At 44.4% G+C, this 23200-nt stretch overlaps 1 protein-coding gene across 5 annotated transcripts; it reads right to left on the bottom strand.

The window, feature by feature from the left end:
- Positions 1–1523: 1523 nt before the first annotated feature.
- On the bottom strand, positions 1524–22175 carry LOC147014825 (ubiquitin carboxyl-terminal hydrolase 17-like protein 6). Of its 5 annotated transcripts, none has more exons than XM_085853140.1 (18): positions 21512–22175; positions 21174–21306; positions 20747–20944; positions 20494–20622; positions 20167–20367; positions 18574–18681; positions 17661–17760; positions 17238–17308; positions 16892–16962; positions 16608–16690; positions 15104–15215; positions 14685–14825; positions 13877–14052; positions 13494–13763; positions 8887–11629; positions 8524–8651; positions 6051–6223; positions 1524–3058 (listed from the first exon to the last, which is right to left on the bottom strand). In XM_085853140.1, the coding sequence occupies exons 4-15, from the start codon at positions 20618–20620 to the stop codon at positions 11500–11502; spliced, it is 1590 nt and encodes a 529-aa protein (XP_085709266.1). In that variant the 5' UTR covers positions 20621–20622; positions 20747–20944; positions 21174–21306; positions 21512–22175; the 3' UTR covers positions 1524–3058; positions 6051–6223; positions 8524–8651; positions 8887–11499. The 5 variants fall into 5 exon arrangements, with proteins under 5 accessions (XP_085709266.1, XP_085709267.1, XP_085709268.1 ...); XM_085853141.1 differs by lacking the exon at positions 20747–20944 and having other exon boundaries at positions 8887–9319; positions 11482–11629; XM_085853142.1 differs by lacking the exon at positions 20747–20944 and having other exon boundaries at positions 8887–8957; positions 9197–11629; positions 21512–22174.
- Positions 22176–23200: the final 1025 nt, after the last annotated feature.

Raw genomic sequence — 23200 nt, 5'->3', positions numbered from 1 at the left:
GTGTGGGGAGGGGATGATAGAGGGTGTGTGGGGAGGGGATGATAGAGGGTGTGTGGGGAGGGGATGATAGAGGGTGTGTGGGGAGGGGAGGATAGAGGGTGTGTGGGGAGGAGAGGATAGAGGGTGTGTAGGGAGGGGAGCATAGAGGGTGTGTAGGGAGGGAACGATAGAGGATGTTTTGGGAGGGGAGGATAGAGGGTGTGTGGGGAGGGGACGATAGAGGGTGTGTAGGGAGGGGAGGATAGAGGGTGTGTAGGGAGGGAACGATAGAGGATGTTTTGGGAGGGGAGGATAGAGGGTGTGTGGGGAGGGGACGATAGAGGGTGTGTGAGGAGGGAACGATCGAGGGTTGTAAGGAGGGGACGGTAGAGGGTGGCTGTGAAATTAGTAATAACAACATCATCATCACCTTCATCACCAAGAACAACCTGAGGAGAAAAATAAAAGAACAGTTTTCAGCAGATGAGATGAGGAGAAGGCAATGACACGTTCTCCTGAACTGTCACACACATTTTCAAGCTTTGTAAACCATTTAAAACCAGTGAAGGACTCATCAGGGTCTTCTGATTGTAAACCTGGGAATGTTCAGTGAACCCACGGTCACAACGAACCCACTACGCATTTGTGCCACTTCACGACAGAAAATTTGGGCAAATCGTGGGTCATCGGGGGTCGTCGCAAGACAGTCCCACTAAATTTTGAGCATCGTGGCATCGACTTGCGTCATGAGGCAAAATTGGGCATGCACCTTTTTGCTCGACGATTTTTTGTGGTATCTATGTCTTGTGGCTGTCGTGAGTCTGTCCTACGACAGTCTTGCGTTATATAGTCGGGAGGCGGACGCGCGAGCGTCCCATGAGTGACCCACGACCTGATCACGTGAAAAACAGCCCCCCCCCCCCCCGACAACTCACGATGGTCCCACGACTGTCGCACGACTGACTTGCGACACACCCACGACATATCTTTTTTTTCTGTCGTGTCCCCATCGCCAAACCATCTTTAATGTGTCGTAGCCCTTGTGACCACTCGAAATAGATTTCGGGCATGTTGCAAGATCTGGCCACGACAAATATTTTATGGGTCTACCACGAAAAAATTACATACGATCCGTTGTGCCCGGGGCTTGACTCACCTGTTCTCTGACCACGACGGATCAACTTCAACTTACTGTGCGTTGATCTGTGGATGTTCAACTTCTCTTCTTATATAATACCCAGTGAGATATTCTTTCCTGAACTCCCTCCACTCATGTAATCTACCTGTCAGACATTGCACTGTTGTTATCTCGGCGACGATTTCAAAGCTTGCATACCCTCATTGGTGAAATTTCTAGTGATTTACTTGCCATTTTTGAGAAGGTGTGCGGCTGATTGATTGGTGGGTACTCTCTGAGCTCATTCATCCCTCCAACCTCCCTTATCCTCAGTATCACGTTGTCCTTCACAACGTGGAGTTGTAGCGACCTCATTTTGTCTTTGATTTTACAGGGTGTTCCAAAAAGATTGGACAACTTTGGTTTAAATTTTTTTTAATTCCACAAATGATACAACAATACACTTTGGTTTCTATGATTTTATAGATATTCAACACTTTGAAAGTTTGCTTGAGTGACAACAGTTGGTTGCAAATGAGAATGCTCAAGATTGTCACCAATTAACGGCTATTTTTGAAACACAACTTTTTGGAGACATTCATCACCACATTGACCAAACAGTATATCCCATTTAATATCAGCCTGTTTGATGTTCTTCTTCACAAGGAACATATTGATATTGGTATTATAAGGGGAGTTCTCACAATCGACTTCCCTGATAGCGATCAGGAAGCCACCGCCCCGCAGATAACTCCGCGGTGTGACAGGTTCTTCAACAACCACAGACACCGGCAGTAGTTTAATTGTAGTCGGGTTCAGCATCCCAATCTCGCTTTACTGTCACGGCAAATTAAACATTACAGAGAGGGAACTATGCTTCCCAACGCACAACCGATTCCTGGATACAGCCGAGTTTGACCGCAGGTGTACGTGTTGACTCAAAATGGAACAGCTTGGGAGAACTCTCCATCTGCAGCACACTATGTTTAACCAATAGAAGCTGACAGACAGTTTGGAAGGGATTATTATTTCACAAAGGCACATATTTAGGAGGTCAATTAGTGTCACAAATAGAAAAGCCTCATCTATGCACATAAGCCCCTTAGTCAGAGGACTTTGTGCAAATAGCAAAGGTGTCACTCTCATTCCAGGAAAAAGAAGATGAGCAAGAGGATAGACAGACAGTGAAAGTGATGAGGTACAGGGTACTCGCGTAACCGCTTTGATGCCGTGGATCAGTCCCACTCAAACTGCATGGGCTACCATGTCTGCTTAGCCTTCCACGTGTGAGGTCGTTGGTTTGTGGTGTGGACATGTAAAGCGTGTTGGTTGTGTTTGAGAGAGAGGGAAAGAGATCGATAGGTTGATAAAGAACTACAATGGGGTTGATGCTGCTATGAACACAACACATGTTCCACTCCCATACTGAATGCTGGATTCCCAAGTTTCGCAGCACAAAAATATGATGACATAACTAAACTAGGATTTTATGTGATTTGGAATGTGCCACACTGGGGGTCTCTAAAATCCATGACATTACCCCCTCCCCTGTATCGACCTCATCCTGAGGCTGCCGATCACTCCAGTGTACCCACTGAGCATGAACACCTAACTTATTGGATTTCTGGGTGACATTTTGTCCATGGAAAAAATTATTTACATTCATGTCCCCAAAAAGAAAAACAATTAAAGATAATGTGTTGTGCAACTACTACGATGACACACTCACTCAAGGTGTGCAACTTGTGGGTTAAAATTCCATTTTTATCGATGCACATATGACCAGGTGGGTTCAACAGTTTTTAAACACGAAACACTGTTCAATAATTATAGGTCTTCAGCGGTGATCTCCAACAGCAGGTCGGCATGGTCACAAATGGTCCCTCGCTAGCAGCAAAGTGGCACAAATGGTCTCCAACACGCCATGGTCAGTCGTCTCTCAGGCATGGCATGTGAGTTGTCCTTTGGGTAAGGTGACAAGGCAAATGAGTTGGGCATCTTGGCAAGGCAAGGCAAACAGGCAAAACCTAGGCCGGCAGGTGTCGCTGGCCTGACTCTTGGTTGATGTGTTGTGCTCGGACCTTCAGAAAAGCATTTCGTACAGAAAATCAATGTGGTTGCTGAATGTTGCAAGTTCCGCCAGAGATCTCAGAGGCCTGAGGAGAACATCAATCTATATGTTGTGGCCTTGTGTTACCTTTCCGCCACTTGTGAATTTGGTGAAATGGACGAGGAGATGCGACTTGATCAACTGGTCGAACGTGTTTCCAATAACAGGATTTGTGAAAGACTGCTGTGAGATCCAAACCATACTTTAACAAAAGCAGTCGATATGGTCTGTCAAACTGAATCAGCATTGCTGAATGCAAATATACTGTCTGATTCAGCTTCGGTCCAAGCAATCAACACCAAACAAGCAATTACTTAATCTTCAACCTGCTACGGACATTTTATCCACCAATAAACACGATACCTGTGACAAGTGTGGATGTGCAAATGTGCAAACGATGTGTTTGCACGATGTGCAAACCACTGTGCAAATGTGACTTCTTGCCCTGCTTTTAAGGTTAAATGTAATGCATGTGGGAAAGTGGGACACTTCTTAAAATTCTACCATTCTGCCCAGAAAGTTTTCACAATTTCTGATCAAAAATTTTCATGCTGATCAGACGTAGGGTTTTGCATTTTGTAATTATGACGTCATTAAAAAATCACACATCCCCCATGAGGAGTACTTGGCTGTGCCAAGTTTCAATTTTTTTTCCTTGGTGCAGTATCAGAGAAACAGAGGTACAAAGTTTTCTATTTTTCCAATATGGCCACCACACCACGTGACCGACGACGTCATAATTAACATTAAAACATTCTACAAGAGTCGTCACCTCGATGATGAAAATTTCGTCTCAATCTAAAACAAGCAGTTGGAGAGAAAAACAATAAAGTTCTTTGTGAATAAACAGACAGACAGCCAAACAAACGAACCCAAATGTAGTACCCTCTCTGATGATGATGGTGACAATTCTTCAGGGATTACCAGGTGTACAAAACTACCTGGACGACAATTATTTATGGTCGTTCTATTCCAAAACACGACGCAAACCTCCATTCTGTCCTGCATTGCTTGCATGAGGATGGATGAAAACTCAACACTCAAAAGTGTATATTCAATCAAACCATCCTTCCTTTTCTAGAACATGTCATTTTAAAGGAGAGCTTCCTTTCTGATTCTGACCGCATCGTAACCATAACTGACCCAACTGCTCCTCTCGACATTCCTTCCCTATGCTCCTTCTTGGGAGGAACTTACCACTTGGTGCAGTAAATCCCGACCTAACTATGCCACGGTTGTTGAACAGCTGCGTGCACTGCTTAGGTCTGGGACTGACTTAAATTATATCTGGACTACTGAAGCTGAGCGGAGTTGCACTGCTTTAAATACAGTGATTGTGGAGAGCTCTTTCTCTCTTCGATCCAAACCTAACTCTCTTGCTCTCTTCGATCCAAAACTGACCCTCTTGCTCTCTTCGATCCAAACCTAACCCTCTTGCTCTCTGAGAGCCAAACCTTCCCCACCTTCATCTCAACAGATGTGCCTGAATACGGGCTAGTGGGAGCGTTAATTCAGCTGCACCCTGAGAATACTGAGCTCACAGTGGCTTTTGCATATCACACACCGTCTCCTGCCGAAAGGAAAAATTCGACAGTTGAGAAGGAAGCTCCAGCCTGCGTCTGGACTCTGGGAAAGTGGAGGATATAACTCTGGGGACGCCACTTCACTTTTTCAATTGACGACACTGCTCGCCACAAAAGGCATGGTCGTGCCAGAATGTGAATCACCAGATGGTCGACTCAACTGCTTTTCTTCTCTTACAATGTGATGCATCGCCCTGGAAAACAGAACTACACTGCCAACTGCCTATTCAGAATGCTTCTGCCTACAAATTGTGATGTGTCAGATGATGAACCTGAGCTGATTGCTGCTATTTTGCTTACCCTGATTGCTCTGTCCATTACAGAGTTCTTTGCTGAGTGCCCAAATCGAGCAAGGCTGGCAAAACTCTCGGAAAGCGGTTGCACCTGAGCTTGCTTCGTACTTTTCTGTCCGTCATAAACTGGGCATGGACAATACATATGCAATGCAGAAGACTGGCTTGATTGAACTGCTGTCCTTGTGTACCAAATTCGTCAACCTGGTGCATGAAAATCACCAGGGCATTGTGTGCATGAAACAGCACCTCCACGATCGACACTGGTGGCTGCACTGGAGTTCTGTGGAGAATGATCTCGCAATTGCAAAGACGTGGCTCAAACCACACAAGCATAGACGGCACACATGGGCTTCAACTGATGGGCAACGTAGACATCAGATTGACTACATTCTAATCAACAGAAGATGTTGAAGTGCTGTGCAATTTGCCAATACTCTGCCAGGTGCAGACTGTGGGACAGACCATGAACTCCTTGTGGCAAAACTAAGATTCAAATTGAGAAAGGTGGTGAAAAAAAACATCACAAACTGCAACTAGATTTGACCTTGAAATGGTATCTAAACAAAATGCAATTAAGGTCAAAAGCTGTTTTGCAGAGCAGGACTGAGTTGACAGAAATCCAGCTGAATTGTGGCAAGAGGTTGAAGACATTTTAAAATAAGAGGCAAAAAAACAACATCCCAAAAGCAAGCAGAAAGATGAAGGGTTAGGAATGGGTGGAAAGAAGCAGAAAGAAGAGGAAGAAATAAATAAATTAAATCTACATTTTAAATGATGCGAAACTAATGGATACAGGAAATTTAAAAAAAGGAAAATCCCACGAATATGTACGACGACAATCCATCACAGAACATTTTAGCAGCATGGATTCCATAAACGTTTTCATACCGAAAAAAACATGATTCTTGGAGTTAAAAAGTACTTGTGGGGTTAAAGTCTATCTCAAGGGTTTACACATGACCCACCAACAGGCATGGATTTTGATTGACAGCTGATCAACACCTGTAGGTCACGGTCTTGCACGTCATGGTATCGTCGTGGGGTGGCCGGGCGGTTAACACTGACAGCCCCCAGATGGGCGAGCGGTTCCTCATTAATCGGAGGCGGACAAGTTGATCCTCGGAGATTTTAACACGCGCTGGAAGGGCATGGTGGATGGGCGGAGGAGCATGGGGAATTAAATGGATGCACAGGCGGTTTATCCTCGAACCCACCACAAATACACGAATACAGTTTCTTCAAAATTAACACATTTAATGAAAATAAAACAAATATTCACAAAGGATGATAATTCAAAAGGAAATCACAATAATATGAAACTAGCCGAAACCCCGTCACAGACGGATTCCGTTCATTCAACCACCCTCACAAGCTCACCCACACTCGAGGGACATGGACTGGACAGGGCGTGCTTGCCCCCTCCTACTCATCCCCCGCCCCTGCCGCATTCCTCCTCCCCCCCCCCGCCTTCAATTTGCTTACCCCCGCCCAAAAATTTAATTACCCAGATCCGCCACTTCACTCCCCGTCCGCCGTCTCTTGATTCCCCGCCCCACTTGCCCCTGGGCCTCCGCCCCTGTCCACCCCCTCACACTCAACCCCGCGTAATTCACCCCAGCCCCACCCACTCATCCCCTACCCCATTTCCCCCCCCCATCTCCCGCTTTCAATTTGCTTACCGCCACCCAAAAATTTGCTTACCTTGTCCCCCGCCTCTTCACTCCCTGCCCCCGTCTCTTCATCCCCTGCCCCAGCCTCTTCACTCCTCGCCCCCGTCTCTTCATCCCCCACCCCCGCCTCTTCACTCCCTGCCTCCGTCTCTTCATCCCCCACCCCCGCCTCTTCACTCCCTGCCCCTGTTTCTTCATCCCCCACCCCCGCCTCTTCACTCCTTGCCCCCGTCTCAACGAAAAGTGTTTATTCTGCTTCAGAGTTGAAAGTTGACTCTTGCCACTATGTGCGATGCACTCTTACAGGTACGAAGTTTCTTTCAGTCCAGGTCACAGTATCGAGAAAAACGTGACGCGACCGCGAGGAGGAGCACAAAATTGGTCATTCAGTATTAATATATAGAAGATACAATGATTCTTGTCACCTTTTTTGTGTGAAATTCACATTCTGAGGTAGTCAGCATGTGCAGAAGAGGGTTTTACATTGCAGACGCTATTTTCGAGGAGTGGAATTACACCTCTCGGCGGTAACGGTCTGTCGACGACAGACGTAATGATGTCAGCGAATGACTGATGATGTCATGACGTTCTGACGCCTCTCAGCGGTGACGTCACACGTCGCCATGTAAACGAATGTAAAACGAAAAGTGTTTATTCTGCTTCAGAGTTGAAGTTTGACTATTGCCACTATGTGCGATGCACTCTTACAGGTACGAAGTTTCTTTCAGTTCAGGTCACAGTACCGAGAAAAACGTGACGCGACAGCGAGGAGGAGCACAAAATTGGTCATTCAGTATTAATATATAGATAAATAAATCCGGCAGTCAAGGCGCCGCGCACACAGACTCAAATACAGACAACGGGGGAACAAAATAAAAAGAAAACCCTTCCATTTCAACCACTCTTGCACTAAGCTTGGCCCAGAGCTGATCCTCTTGAAACCCAGAATTGAGGCACCCCCACCAGCACATGCACACGCGTGCAAAATGGCGCTTCTCTCACAGCAGGACAAATGCTAGCCAGGCAATCCACGAGCGGCACTCCACACCAAGGCTCAGAGCCCCAGAGCTTTGTGTGCTCCGGTCATCTTCACTAACCCGCAATGACATACACAAGGCTTAGGGTCCGTTGCTCACGACTCAACCAAGAGCCCAAGGCCAGTGTCTTGCTTCGTACGTGCGCTCACCCTGAACTCCCGCCTCCTCTCACGTGCGCTCTCCCTCTCGCCTCTCAAAATGCGCCAGCCTTCTTCTTTAATCACAGCTCTCCAAAAGTGCGCAAGCCCTGAACTCCCGCCTATGATTCTCTTCCGAATCAACTCTACCTTGTGCGTTCCTCAGCGACCTCGTGTGTGCGCTCTGCTGATCTCTCTTCAGAAACAGGAGGAAGCCTCCCACAATGTGCAAGCCAACCTTCCTCTTTATCATGCCTATATCCTCCACCTCCGGGGCATGGCCTGCTCACATGACACCCGGGAAGGCGGGGCCTCCGCCAGCTCCACACGCCTGGCTTTAGGGACGTGTTCCCCACCTTTATTTCCGATCTTGAAATATAAAAACAAATGGAAAAATCACAGAGGGGCAATTACATACTGGGAAAGCTTATTCTTAAACCCCAGCTAATTAACACGACACCACCCCCTCGTGTGGTGACACGTAATACTGAAGCTCACAGGTTCCTGATTTAATCACATTGAGATGCATTCTACACATCCACGGACAAGCAACTCTATTCAATGTTAAATTCCCGATTAAATTCCTCCATCTACCTCCACAATGGTAACAGTATCAACAATAATCCAGGGAGCGGATAGTGTTCGTCTCGACATGGCATTGGAAAAAGGATGATCTGGGTACACTCGATTCGTCTTCAAAAACGAGGTTCCAGTTTTCATCCCTGCGGAAGCACAATTGTATAAGCATGATACGACACGGGGAAATCTCATAAAGTATTGAACTTTTTGCTTAATTTTTGTGAAAATTTGTCAAAAAGTGTCAGTGTAACAAACAGTCCAACGGAAAGAGTGAAATATTTTTAAATATGAAAAGTAATCCTCAGGTTAAAGGAATTAATCATATTTTGTAAATAAACACAAAAACTCAGCGTTTTCATGTTTTGTATCGTCAACAACCTCTGGTTCCCAAAGATCATCATCCTGGAGAGCCAGAGAAAGCGGTGTCCATTATCGATGCATGAAGTTTCCTTGCAAAAATAAATAAAGAGAAAAGAGTAAAAAATAGAGAACCAAAAGGCGAGAAGAGAGGTTCAGGTTTAGTTTTAACTCCAGTATGATGAGAAATGATATTGGTGGGGGGTGTCCATCTCGCCTTTATCATGAAAAATAACAGAAACATTTTAAAGCTTTTTAATGTTAAATCAGAAGAGATGAATAATTGTGTGAAGTGTTGCTCATGATCTGTCAACCCAATACGATACGATACAAGGCCGGTGGAGGGTGGCAACGGCCTCCTTTATCGTCTCATCTGTGTCCAGATACAGAAGTACAGTTGTAGATCAGCCTTGACCTGCCATGCCTTCATGTGCACACCAAACCAGGTGAGTACCTGCAACGACAAGGCAACCACAACCAGACCAGGTGCACATGGCTCCAGATGATACAAAATCTCCAACAGCCAAGACCGATGGAATGATGCGAGGTTCATCACTTCATGTGATCCACGCTCCACACTGATCATAACCTTTGCTCTGAACGTGGTGACAAAGGAGATAATGCAGTGGATTTGTAAAAGTCATTGCTGTTCCTGATTGAGATGTTAATTCATCATAAATAATTATCAGCTGATAAATTCGTAGATCAAAGTGTTGAGATAATCCTGGACTTGAATAACATTGGAGATTTTACAGTTTGAATGAAAATAAACTTTTACACATTAAACTGGTTGTTGAGAATGTTTAAATTGTGCCGAATAAGAGTTAAATATCCTACAGCCTATCGGAATGAGAGACAGGTCACGAGATTAAACTCTCTCTTGTCCACAACTTTTACAATACTCACAACAGCATGAAATAATCAAACAACGGATGTAAGAGACTTGACATCATTTTCACGTCCGTTTTACCACCACCGTTGTTTCTGCCTCATGAATGCTGAGAAATTTCTTCCAAAAACAGAAGATAAAGTCAGTTCAGCTCAATCGTCCAAGTGCATTGGAAACACTCTGAACCATCTTGACCTGGCAAACAACTCGACCATCATAAATGACAGAATGTCACAAAAACAACAATATATCAGTATGAAATGAATAGCAAAACATCAACGGGGAAAACGTGGGACAGAGTAAAGCCGAGTGGTGAGGACAAACCCGGAGAATCCAAAGTTTCCAAACCACAGGTCGCTCCGCAATGATCCAAATCCCCTATGCTCCTTTTTCTGTGCACAGGAAGAACTTGCCATTCACGGGGGTTACGTTCTTGAGAATCACCATGAACCACAGTCAGTGATGTGTAAATTTAAGCAGAATTGGGGAAAACAGGGTTTGGGATTATAACATTAAACTTTGACACCCCTTTTTGCCAAAATGTACACTTAATTAACATGCGTGTGTATTGTTTTTGTGTTGGTAATTTTGATGAATAAAAGAGTAATTGTTGTTTCATCTGCAGCCTGTTGGTGCAGGTTGCAACATTTCTGGAAGTACTGATGCAGTGCCCTTTTTACCAGTAAGCTGGAACTCATTTTGCCTTCCTCAGAAGGCCGATGATGGGTGGAATCAACCCCCCTGGTGTTATTGCAATGGACCAAAAGGGATTTGAACTCAAGAAGCTAAGATGTTAAGCCAGCCACCTTAAAGAGGAACCCAAATGCTCAGACCAGCTCGACACTAATCTATCCCTTGATACCCTACAAAATAGATATGATGTGTCTTCGTCTGATTTCCAAATTATAAAGTCGGTAAATTTGCGATGAAAAGTCAAAATCTTCTTCTTCAGATTAGCTATGATGTCACACATGGAAGGAGAACATCTGCGAAATCAAGGTCAGACATCTTGCCATTCCCAAACGATGAACCGCAGTTTGATCTCTCCAACATCCTCCCCAGAATCCAGTTCGTACAAGCACTGAAAAGTGTGGGCGGCAGTACACACGCCTGACGAATTCTAGTAACAACTGGAAATAAGTCAGAGATGGTATCACCACATCTCACAGCACTCTCAGTACCACAGTATAGTTCAGACATCAGATTGATCAGTTTTGGTGGCACCCCACGACGACCAAGAATCCTCCAGAGGGCATCTCGATTCACTGAATCAAATGCTTTGCAGTGATCAACATAGGCTGCAAGCAGCAGCTGACGAAACTCCAGTCAGTGTTCGGTGAGGAGCCGAAGGGCAAGACAACATTAAGGTTTCTGGTCTGCCAAGTATTTCAATTTAAACAAATCTAGATAATATTTGACACAAAATATACCGTACCAGAACTCTTAGACTAATTCACGTAAACAATGGTCCCATGTCTTCAATTTCATAGGGGTTAATGTTCAAACCTGGAAACTAAATGAAGGCTTTTAACACGCGGAGACTTCTACTTCAAGCAAATCGGATAATAATTGGTGAAATGGTACCTGGTCACAGGCCCTTCAGATTCCAGCAGGTAACCATCACTTCAGTGACTTTCTTTCAATTTACAGGGGTGGAAGTGGATGGAGAGGAAGGGCAGGGAGATGTGTTACACTCGTTTGTGAAATTCTGCAATTAAAGTTGTTACCTCTTGTTTTATTCCTTGTCAAGTCCATTCCAGTCCTCTTCTCTTTGGATTCCCCAATTCCTCATCATCATCTTCGTGCTCACTCCTCTTCCGCTTCCTCATTTTTCCCTGCCTCTGTTCCCCTTGTGATGTGGTTTTCAGGAGAGGTCTGAATGGGAGGGAAGTACGAAATGCAAAACAATATTGTCGTTTATCAGAAAATCAAAACTTTTTTTGGGCATTAAAAACACTAAAGGATAATTTAAGAAACACACTCAGCAAGCGTCTTGCAAACACAAACCTTACCCTTAAACAGAAAAAAACATTGGTGGACACGAACAGCTAATCACCTTCCAGGTAGCAATTTATGAAGGGAGATAAATTGGCAATTGTGTGTGATTAAATACCAAATTAGTTGTGTGTGCCTAAACAGCTGATTAGTTGTGTCTGCCTCGGTTATGGTTCAATACATGTCAAACATTTATTTTGTTCAGCGTGCTCTATTTGAGGTTCCCAAACTAAATCACCAAAATGACACCACATTGGCCTCGCGTACACGTCAATTTTTAGTTTGTGTGTTCCAACTCCGCCAACATGTCGGGAAAGAAAAAGGAGAACAATTTTTCTCAAGAGCAACGAATGGCATCAAGGTTCATCAAGGAACAATCCAAGACAGCTGAAGTGACTCGGACGCAAATAAAAAAAACCAGCTTGAATGGGAAGATATTTTAAAAAGGATGGCAGTCCATTGATCTAGGTCATCTTGTACTAGATTCAGCAGCCAACATAATGATTCCTTCGAGAGTCCACAATGCCAGACATATGTGATATTGTCATACTTCTACATCGGGGGCTGACAAGATGGCCTAGAGGTACGTACACATGTCTCTAAACTGTCTAAACTGTCTAACCTGGGTTTGAATCCTGGCACATTTATAAAAACTGTCATCCTGGTGTTTCACAGGCAGGGTGATTCATCAATGTGTGCCGTCCCTCTTATGGAAGTTAAACAGGAATCCCATCTGCCAGCATTCGTTGGACCTTAAAGATCCTGTGGTGTCCTTTGCAAAGATCAAGCGAGCTATCTCCAGCACCAAGGCCAGATTCCTGCCCTAACTAGTCGACCATCACATCTAGCCAGCCGGTTCATGAACACTTAGGCCAAGTTTCCCCTGGCCGTCCCCACAAGCAAAGTGGGATAATGGTGCCGTTAAATAAGAAGAAAATACTTCTCCAGAGGATGCATCTATCCTCGAATATTGTCAATGCATGTCTGGGTACCGCCCTATTCCTATCCTCTTCTCTACCTCCTCGTGAGCTAATCCAAGTACTCCTAATCGTCCTACCACATCCATATTCACTGTCTCATGTAAACTACCAATTATTTCTGCTTACTTTAAAGCCTTAAACTTACTCTTAAACTGCCCTCACTGGTGTATAAAAGTTTATTTGTTATTTAAACGCTTGTGATTTGATTTTGATGAGCATCACATAATCACTCTTCAGTGATTGGTGATTAACTTTCAACAGGTGATCATCATACAATTTGCGATTCTACACAAACTCCTTTTATAAATTACGCCAGCACTAAATGTACCTGGAAGTTCACAGAATTTTCTCTGAACATGAATCACTCTTATTTCAGTCTGTTTGGTCACTAAGTCCATGGCTTAACATTGGAGAGTAAACACAAGTGTTCACCCGGTTAAAGATTTAAATTGAATAAAAAGAAAGGAATAAAAATATGAAACATTGTCATTGGCTCTTTCAGTCAGCCCTCGGACTTATTGATTGTCTCTCAGACTAAAGAAGTGCTTTTATCAAATCAAGTAAATGGTGATCGAAACAGAGAGTGAGAGGAACAGGGGGGTGGGGATGAAACAGTACAATAAAAGGGGGTGGGGGAATGTGGGGGTGACGTGGGGAGGGGGTTAAAGATGATGTAATGGGACAGAAGAAACTTATTCAAAAATAAAATCTGTATTTATAGATATTATATTGTGTGAAGTGATCGAGTTAGAAACAGGACTCACAGCTCGGGGCGAGATCCAACATCATCATGAGTGTGACACACCCGCTTGGTGTCACCATCACCATCGTTGTCATCATCATCATCATCATCATCATCATCATCTCTTCGCCGTTTTAATCCAGAAGCCTTGCCCATGCCATAAAACTTTGGTTTAGGTGGTGGTACCACCGGCAAAGCGCTACCTTTTCCCGTATGATAGTCTTGCAGGCACCTTGACAAATATTCTGTGTCAATCTTGCAACAAGGCTTGGCATGGGCTTGCTTGTTGCTCCTGAAGACACATGGGATATTAAGGCAGGGTGAAAGAACAACAATAATCTGTGGCACATTGACAACAGCAATTTAAAGGTGCATGATAACAAGACATCATTTATACAGACTTACCTGTTTACATCTCCATGCTGCATGTCGACACCATCTGATGGTTCCTTATTTTCACTTCCAGCAGCACCAGTTGAACGACTGTAGAATAAGAGGTACGCCTTTTGGAGCAACACCTCACTTAATTCTACTTTATTGACGAGGGAATCATTCATTTTGTACCAGCTGCCGTTGCTGGCCTGCCAGGATGCACGTACAATGGTTAGCATTTCATTATGAGACAGAAACACAAGTAATGAAAGAATATTCATCCATTTGAAGTTCACCATTCAGTGTCCTTAGAATCTCCAAGGTGACACAGCTCATGTCTGCAAGAGACCATAATGTAGCACACGTCATTTAATACGGAGAGTAAAAAGACCAGGTATTGGGAGGAATTCACGACTTTAATCATCGGATCAAAAATATTGTCTTCTGGTGCACCGTGCAAATTCCTGCCTGATAGCTCTTGGAAAGACAATGGCAAACCACCCAATGAATTATTGGCAAATGAGAATCTACTTTGGCAGCAACAAGGTTCCTCTACCGTGGACGGGACATCGGGTGAGGATCAACCGACTTGCTTAAGTTAACCCTGGTGAAATCTGTGAGGAGCAACAGCAAGTATCGTACATATTGGACACGCAACTTAATATTCCTTCTGGTCTGCCTATTGTTATATTGATCGATTGCTGTTCATTGCTTTCGACAAAATAAAGATAAGTTTGAATCATGTAACTTGCACAAAGTGCGATCCTCGGCCTGCAAGGCTTCCCCACACCCAGTCTGAGACAAAGAAACAATGCAGGAAATGATCACACGGATCACTCACCTTAACATAACTGTAATAGTGCCCTCGCCAAGTGCTTGTACCACTGTGCACAAGGACAGCATACAAGTTGTATTTGATGGCAGGGCCGTGCGGCTGTGACATGAACGGACGCATGTCAAAAGTTTCTGGAAATGGGAAATCCTGCACATGAGCAAAGACATGTTCGAGGGAAAGAGGAAAAACGGGTTAGGGTAAGGATTAAAAGCAAATGTTCAAACACCATTTCAATCCAAATGAGAAACAGTGAAGGTTGCTGTTCATAACCAGGTTTATTAGTTATTTCATGATGTCATACTGTTCACATGATGAGCATATTTGGAATGATCACGGTTATGACACATTCCATATCTGATTAAGATACATCTGATGAAGCAAACATCGTCATTGTGGAGGAATATTCTAAAAATGGACAAAATTACCTTTGAAATCTTTCTTCCAGTTGAGCCATAGAAACGCCGAAGTGCGACAGTGAGGATGTTGGGGGGGCTACAGATGTTGGACGTCATTGCAGCAGGTTTCTTCGAGTCACACCTGAAAATAATAAACATATTTCAGTTAAATGTCACAATGAAAGTTAAACACACATCATTGAGGTTTGTATGAGAGCCACTTGGCAGAGATGTCAAAAAGTCACTTGAGCCAAGTCTCAAGTCTTTGTGGGCATGTCTCAAGCAAGTCTCAAGTCTTTGAGGGCATGTCTCAAGTCAAGTCAAAGGCTGGTGATGGCTTCGTCATGACAGTGGCTGGCTTGGGATCTATGGTCCAGAGTTCAAGCCCTGTTTTTCAACTGAATTAACACCAGGGGGGTTGACTCAGCCTGTCATCCCTCTGAGGTTGGCAAAATGAGGACCAGTGTACTGGTATAGGGGCAGCATCAGTGGCATAGTTGCGCACCAACAAAATGATAGCTTCCTGGCAGCCAAGCTGCCATATGCAAGAAAAAGAAGTAGTAAAATCTCAAGTCTTTGAGGGCAAGTCTCAACTCAAATCTCAAGTCACTGTCGTTTTCATTCAACTTGTTTTCAGTCCCACATTTACTTATAAAACTTGGAGTCCAACCTAACAAGGCTAACAAGGAGTCCAAGCTAACAAGGAATGAAGACACAGAGCTTCATTTAAAGCAATGTATGTTCTAAAAATCCGTTTGACTCAAGTTTTTATTTGTCAACTTCACAGAGTGGACATTTCTGGTTTTGATCCCAGTAAACATATCATATCTCGTGTCCCTATTGGATCATAGGTGCATGAGACTAGTCAGTCACCTCAGCTTATGTTTGAATGGTTTACACGTAGAACCAAAGCATTCGATGTGGAATGGTTTTACTGGGTGGGTACCTGCACGGGGCCAAGTTTCCCCGATTTGACACGAATGTTGATGACATGGTTTGAATAAAGTTGTGCTTCCGTTGGTAAGATTGGTGCTTGCCATTTGGACATGGTGTACCATGAGCTGTCTCGAGAGTGTGCATTCCCTTCAACCTTAGTGGAGAAAGGTGTGCGACCCGGCGGCCGTAGCGTAATTGTGATATATACAGTACAAGGTTGGCCTATATGTCGCCACTGACCGAACCATGTACGCCGCCGACTGAAATTCATGTTCCATAAAACCCGTTTTAATTCAATGTTAAATGAATAATTATTTTCCAAATATTGTGAACAGTCATTATTACCTCAAATCATATGTAAGTTACAAGCAAGTCACAAGTCCCCAAACACTAAGTCCCAAGTCCGAGACTCAACTCTCAAGTCAATTTTGTTGAGTCCGAGTTTGGTCACAAGTCGCAAAAAATCCAAAACATCAAGTCACAAGTCACAGAAATGAAAACTTCCCCAACTCTGCCACTTCATGAAAAGTGAAATCAGAAAAGTCTGGTTCTCGGGAAAACTTCCTCCCGTTTGCAGTTTCCAAGACTTTGCACTCACCGTTCACAGAAACAGGCGTTGTCTCCCTCCAACAGGTCTGCCTGCACAAACTGCTGTAGGGAATCCAACATGTCTGAAGCATTCTATAAGAGGCCAAGAGAGTAGGTCAAGGGTTAGCTCAATAGGAACAAGATGTTTGAAGTTATGGAATCCTCATCCACCTTGAGGGTCCTTTAATTTGTTAGTTATCAAATGATTTGATCTATCAGCACAAACTCTGAACAGGAAGTGAAATGGAAAAGATAAATCAAATATTCCAAAGAAAAGCATGAAAAAATTCCAACCTCGACATCCAGAATGAGGTCCATCATTTCCTCACATCTGATTTTCTCCCCGTTACACGTCAGGCATTTAACTGAAAGAGGAACACGGGTACACTCATTGAGAACAAAAATCTATTCCAATCTGTTTTTTGAGTTTTTATTCTCAAAATGCATTTGTTTGTAAATGTAAGATTATGGTGAAAACTTGTGAGTTATGCTTAACTTATCATCCTCATCCTGATACGATGCTGAATCAATCTTTCCCGTTTGCTCACAAACCATAAAATTTGATCAAAAATCATGAATTTCACCCCCAGGAGGAATATCCCAACCAAATTATTTTGTTACATTCATTTTAAGAGCTCACCTTGAGATTGTAGGACGCCTCCAAATACCTCCTTGATCACCGAGGTGGAATTATTGGACAACTGAAAGCATCTGCAATGATAAACACAACAAAGAGAGAAACATGACAACAATTAGTAACTGAGAATGGAGTGGAATTATAACTTATTGGAGCTGGATGGTGTTGCTAAAACTCCCGGCGGGATCAGGCTAAACTCACAGATGCCGTTCTGATTCCACGCCGGCAAATGCGCTCATGATGCGCCGGTAAATTCCACCATGGCGCTAATGATGTGCACATGAAGGAACAGATTGAATCAATAACATAATTTCGGACCTTCCAACTGTACAAGAATAAACTCAACATTGCAAAGCTTGGGTGAGTAAAAGTTGATATGAGAAACAAAAAAGGATGAATATTGAAGAGAGATCATAAAACCCTCACCCGGGATGATCTTGAATATCATCTTCCATCGCACTCAGCAGACACCTGAGGAATTCATGAGCATCCTCCTGGTTTCCGAAAACAAAGTTCCGTGAAATCCCTGAAATCATTCAAACAACAGTCCATCAAACGGTGATGAGAATCAATTTGCCTCAATCAACTTAAAATGGGACATCAGAGATCTTGTCGTCTACATTTGGCCAGGCTACAACAAACACAGCAAATCATTGATTGGTCTTCACAGTCACGGATGGACGCACAACATCAAAACCTTCATAAATTTTAACCAAGTAGAGTCGTCTTCTCTGATTACAAGGGACAGCCATCATCAAATCTACCAATACAACTACGACTACTTTAATTGAACAAATAAATGATTCCTTTTGTGAGGTTGGCCAATGAGGAAGTTTGGCTGAAGTACCTCAGGAAACGTCTGGCCAGGCCTGACATTCATCTGGAGCTAGTTTGGGACACCTGGCTTCACGTCCATCCAAAGGACGGCACACTTCATGATGTAAGAACGTGACAACATGCTTTTTACTTTTATTGATACAGAAAACAACCCTTGCTCTGGATAAGTGTATGATTGGAGGAAATGAGCATTTAGATGTGGAATTCTGTCTGCATGTTTGGAAACCTGGATGGAGCTACACCATCAGATGGTGGAAACACGTGATATCGCTCTGTTCTGACACTGATGTTGCGTCCTGACACTGAAGGAGGCAGGACTTTATACATTAGAAAGGAGGTGATTACAAGGGATCTGACTGAGATGTTGAAGATAATGAAAGGTGTGGACCAAAATACGCCGAAGAGTTTTTCAGGAGAAAGGTCAGCAACAGGACCAAGGACCACATGCTTAGAGTGAAGAAGGGGAATGTTAGGCAAGCAGGTGAAGGGTGCTTTCACTCACTTTTCAGCTGAAGGATGAAGGGCAAAGGCTCAAATGGGATGTCTGTGCACGAGAATGCCTTCAGGATGTGCAAATGAAATATACACATCAGACAGGATGACTTGTGATCTAAACAAGGGAAACAAAGACAAATGTAATGACAATGTGATTGAAGACTTTTGATGGAATAGAAGACCACTGGATTCATCAATGAGTAACTTCAATATGAATTTAATTCTGGAAACAAAGATGTTGTCACATTTACAGCTGTGGCAGAGAGACAGCTGTGGCAAACCACGTGACTGTGGCAGAGAGGTGAACTGCAAACGTCAGAGCAGAGAGCTCCAGAGCCAGATTAAGGTCGAATTTAGTCGGCAAGCACACCAGCGTGCAGTGTACCTGGATTTATTACCTTCACTATCTGCATAGGACGGCAGGAATGTTTTCATCCCTGTCTGTGTTTGTGTGTCGGACATAACTAAAAGTTATGGATGGATTCGGATGAAATTGGACGAATTTGTTGGATTTTTGTTCAGATCTGGATCCAGATCCGGCCTATCATGGGATACAAAACGTAAACTGTTCAGCCTGGTGGAGGTATGTGCTCTACCACGTGCCGTTCTACTCGGTTCTACTTCATTATATAACTTGCGCGGCAATAATTAGCCTTAACTGAAGACATGACATGCATTTCTTTGTCGTTAACCATCCTCATATGAGCTATGTAGTATCTTCCATCCACTCAGCCAATATCCTCATACCCCTGGATCTCCAATGCTTCTACAAGGTGAGTCATAAGTACCAAGACACGGTTTTAGCTGCTTACATAAGATTTGTTTATACCATGTAATTATGCTGTGACAATGCTCTGTGGGGGTATGTCAAAGCTCGTCCTCCTCGTCTTCCTTCTCCTCCTTCCTCTGCATCACAAGGCTGCGTAAAGTATTATTGGCTGAGGGCATGGCTGTGCTGCTGATGCAATGCCCCCATTACCAGTACACCGGAACACATCTCGCCGACCTCGGAAGGGTGACAGGATGATACAACCCCGCCTGGTGTTCATTCAATGTCTGACAGGGGCTCAAACTCAGGACCCGGAGATCCCAAGCCAACCACTGTAACCACAAAGCCAACATCAGGCTATTACATCAAAGCTGAGGTTGCAGAACATCGCACGGCATCTGTTGATGAACTGAAACAATCCATTGAGGAAGCATTTGACACCATGACACGTGGTACATAACACGTGGTACATAACACGTGGTACATAACACGTGGTGCATAACACGTGGTATTTTGTGTGGGTTTTCACACCGCACGTGGAAAATTATCTTGTGCCGTGGAAATGGAGGACGTCCTCTGGATGCACTCAAGGTCTAAGGGGGTCTTGTCATTGTTGTATTGTTGTAATATTATATTATTACTCCTGGTATTATATTTTACTGTCATTACTGTAACGTGTTATGACTCCTTGGGTTTATGGGTCACCCTGGTAGATGGTATACGTGTCCTGGGACTTATCAAAAAAGAACTTTACAACATCATGATTACACGAATAGCACTTATAAGTGCAGGAAGTGTTCATTTTTCAGGTGAGAAAAGAGAGGAACTTACAGGTGTGGTCGTGTCTCCCCGAGAGCAGGTAGTTTACCATGGGACACGTGTAGGTCAGGCACTGAAGGGTGGAATTGAGAAAACATGTGTTGCCCATGTTCTGCAGGCCCGCACCAACGCCACCATTTCTCTGCCACCCGAGTGTGATGTTTCCGGATGTGACAAGGTCTCCAGGGGAAACGGAGATGTCATCTGGACTGTCTGTAGGAAGTATCAGGAAAACCCAAAGTGTCAACACATTCGACCTGAACACCGTGAAATCACGATACCAGTTAAACCACACTCCATGAGAACACATTTCATGGGTCTACAGGTAGGAAAACACACCTTTGGTGCTGGAGTGATCACTGCCATTGTGGAAGAAATCTTCCGTGGAAACCTCTGAGTTGAGATCATCCAAATCCTGCTGGGAATCCTCGGGAATGTCGAAGGAAAAAGGTTTTGTGTTCTCCATCGCTGATTAAAATGACAGAACAACAAAGAGAGACATTTTGCATCAAAAATACCAACAACCAAAATAAATTAACTTCGACTAATGTCACATGTCGCCCCTGACCACCACCCCCACCTTCCCAATTACCTGCACTGGTCCCGCAACCCCCGGGTCCATCCAGACCCCCAGAAGGATTATTTTGGAGAAGGGAGGGAAGGTGAGCAGAGGAATTGGAGGTGGAACGGAGGAGGGGGGGGGGGTTGGAGCACAGTTCGCATTCAGATCGGGAAATGAACCCCGCACAGACAACTCACAAGTCCGTACGTGCGGCTCCACCTGTATACTCTCGTGTTGGACAGGTGAACATGGAGTGATCACGTGATTCATGAACAAAATCATTGTATTAAATGTATTATTATAATAAACCAACACGGATGAAGAAAGCACGACGAGTCCTGATCGATGACCCTCATGAGAAGCAAGTTCAAACACTTGGGAGAGAACTCGATAAATGAAACATTTCAATGGTTCGATTCCCGACACCGCGCCGTGCATCCACCGTGTGCTTCCTCACCGACAGGAGATCAATTTCACGATGTAACCCCGAACAGGAAAGGCTGAAACACCATCAGAGATCCACAGAACCCTCAAAGTTCAGCTTCTTCCTCTCAGAGCACACGGCGACTGAACTCCGTGACAATGAATTACTGAACGTTCGAAACACACGATTATTACGTCACAATAGTTGCTTCGCACATATAAGGAACGCGCGATTTTATTGTTTGTGTCGTTGCCAAGCAACGAATATCCGACCAATCACGACGGTTTGTTCAGTAAAATGTGTTTTTCATCATGAGAAATACAAGGATTGAAATCTACAAAAACACCTCATCGTGTTACACGTTCACTCACCTCCCGGGCTTGTCGGGTTCATTCTCCTCACAGATATCCACCAATTCCTTCCCATCGTTCTGGGGTGTGTTCCGTTAGCAAGCAGCTTGCTGTCGCTTGCCAAGCGGCTTGCTTGATTTCAAGAACTCAGGAAGCACTCGAACGGAACGGGGTGCTCGGCACCGCTTGAGAACATGGCGGTCTCCATGGAAACAGTGCGATCGTGGTGTTCGAACTAATGTTGTCCGGGTCTGATTTTCACTTTTACTCGATCCTCTTGTGACAATTTCTCCAAACGAATTTATTGTGTTTGTAAAAACTACAGAGAACAAGGAAGAGGGAGAGAACAATAAATAAATGGGGAGTTAGAAGGAGGAGCCCCCTCATAAGCTTATATATACACCCTACTGTCACGTCGTGGAGCCCAGGAAACACAGAAACCACGTGATCACGGAGCATCACGTGATAACGGAGCACCACGTGACCACGGAGCACCACGTGATCACGGAGGACCACGATGATCACGGAGCACCACGTGATCACGAGCACCACGATGACCACGGAGCACCACGATGGCTCGCGGTGCTTGTTTCAATCGGCCATCTTCGAACCTCCCCTTCCTGTGGTTGTTGTCCAGCATCATGACACCACGATGGAGTTACATGGATTCAAAAGTATCCAAACAATACAAACCATGATAATGACATCCCTCCCCCATTTAAATAGGAACACTGTGTACACGAGTTTACTTTTCCATCATTTAAACTCGTAGTAGCCTGATGGAGTACTGTCCGTAGCATTTTGTCCGTAGCCTGATGGAGTACTGCTCTCCCCTCTGGGCTGGTGCTCCTGCCTCCCACCTTTCTCGACTTCACGCTGTCGAAACCAGGGCTTTTAAGATCATTGGCATCTCCCGCAATGAAGCTGAGTCTTTGGGCCTCTCACTCAATCACCGCAGGTTGGTCGGTGGTCTTTCTGTCTTCTACCGACTCCTCTCCAGCCTTGCCCCCCCTGCTCTCTCTGTGATTTGTCCCAACCACATTTCCACAGGGCGCTCAAGGTCCGCCAACAACCCCCTTCTGGTAAAACTACCAAAATCACGAATCACTGCTCATCTTCACTCTTTCATTCCTCTTTTTTCCCGCCTTTGGAATAAACTTCCTCACTCTATTCTTTCCCATTCTTCCCTCCAGGCTTTCAAAACAGCTGTTCACCACCACCTCTTATCTTCCCCCATCCAAATCCTCGATCTTTTCTACCCCCGATAATCCACCCAAGCCCACTTCCTTCAATTCTCCTGCTTTCCTTCCTGAAAGTCCCTTTAATGTCCATCTTCCCCTCGCCATGTTCCCCGTCCCATCCCCATCCCTCTCCCTTCCACAGTTCACCTGTGTCTGTTCCCCAATGTTTTGTCCCTTCCACTCCCGCCCCTCTTGTCTCATGCCTCCTTGCTGTGAGTTGTGTGTTAGCTCTCATACGAGCCTCGACCAAGGTATACAAAAAAAAAAAAAAAAACTCCTCGATTCATTAAAATCATTAAAATTAAAACTACATTAAAACTAAAAATTAAAAAGGTGTCCGCGTTGTGTCATCGGCAAGGATCTCCATTTCCTCCAGAGGAAAGTTCACAGGGATGATGTTTCTGGTGCGTTCCGTCCCCTCAAGCTGCTTCAGAGCTGAGTTATCTCCACACGAAGGAAGCCATGGCTT

This window comes from Eptatretus burgeri, chromosome 13 (assembly GCF_056783735.1).
Source record: "Eptatretus burgeri isolate ZD-2024b chromosome 13, Ebu_testis_v1, whole genome shotgun sequence".
NCBI classification, from domain to species: Eukaryota; Metazoa; Chordata; class Myxini; order Myxiniformes; family Myxinidae; genus Eptatretus; species Eptatretus burgeri.
This window is presented reverse-complemented; position numbering and strand designations above follow the sequence as displayed.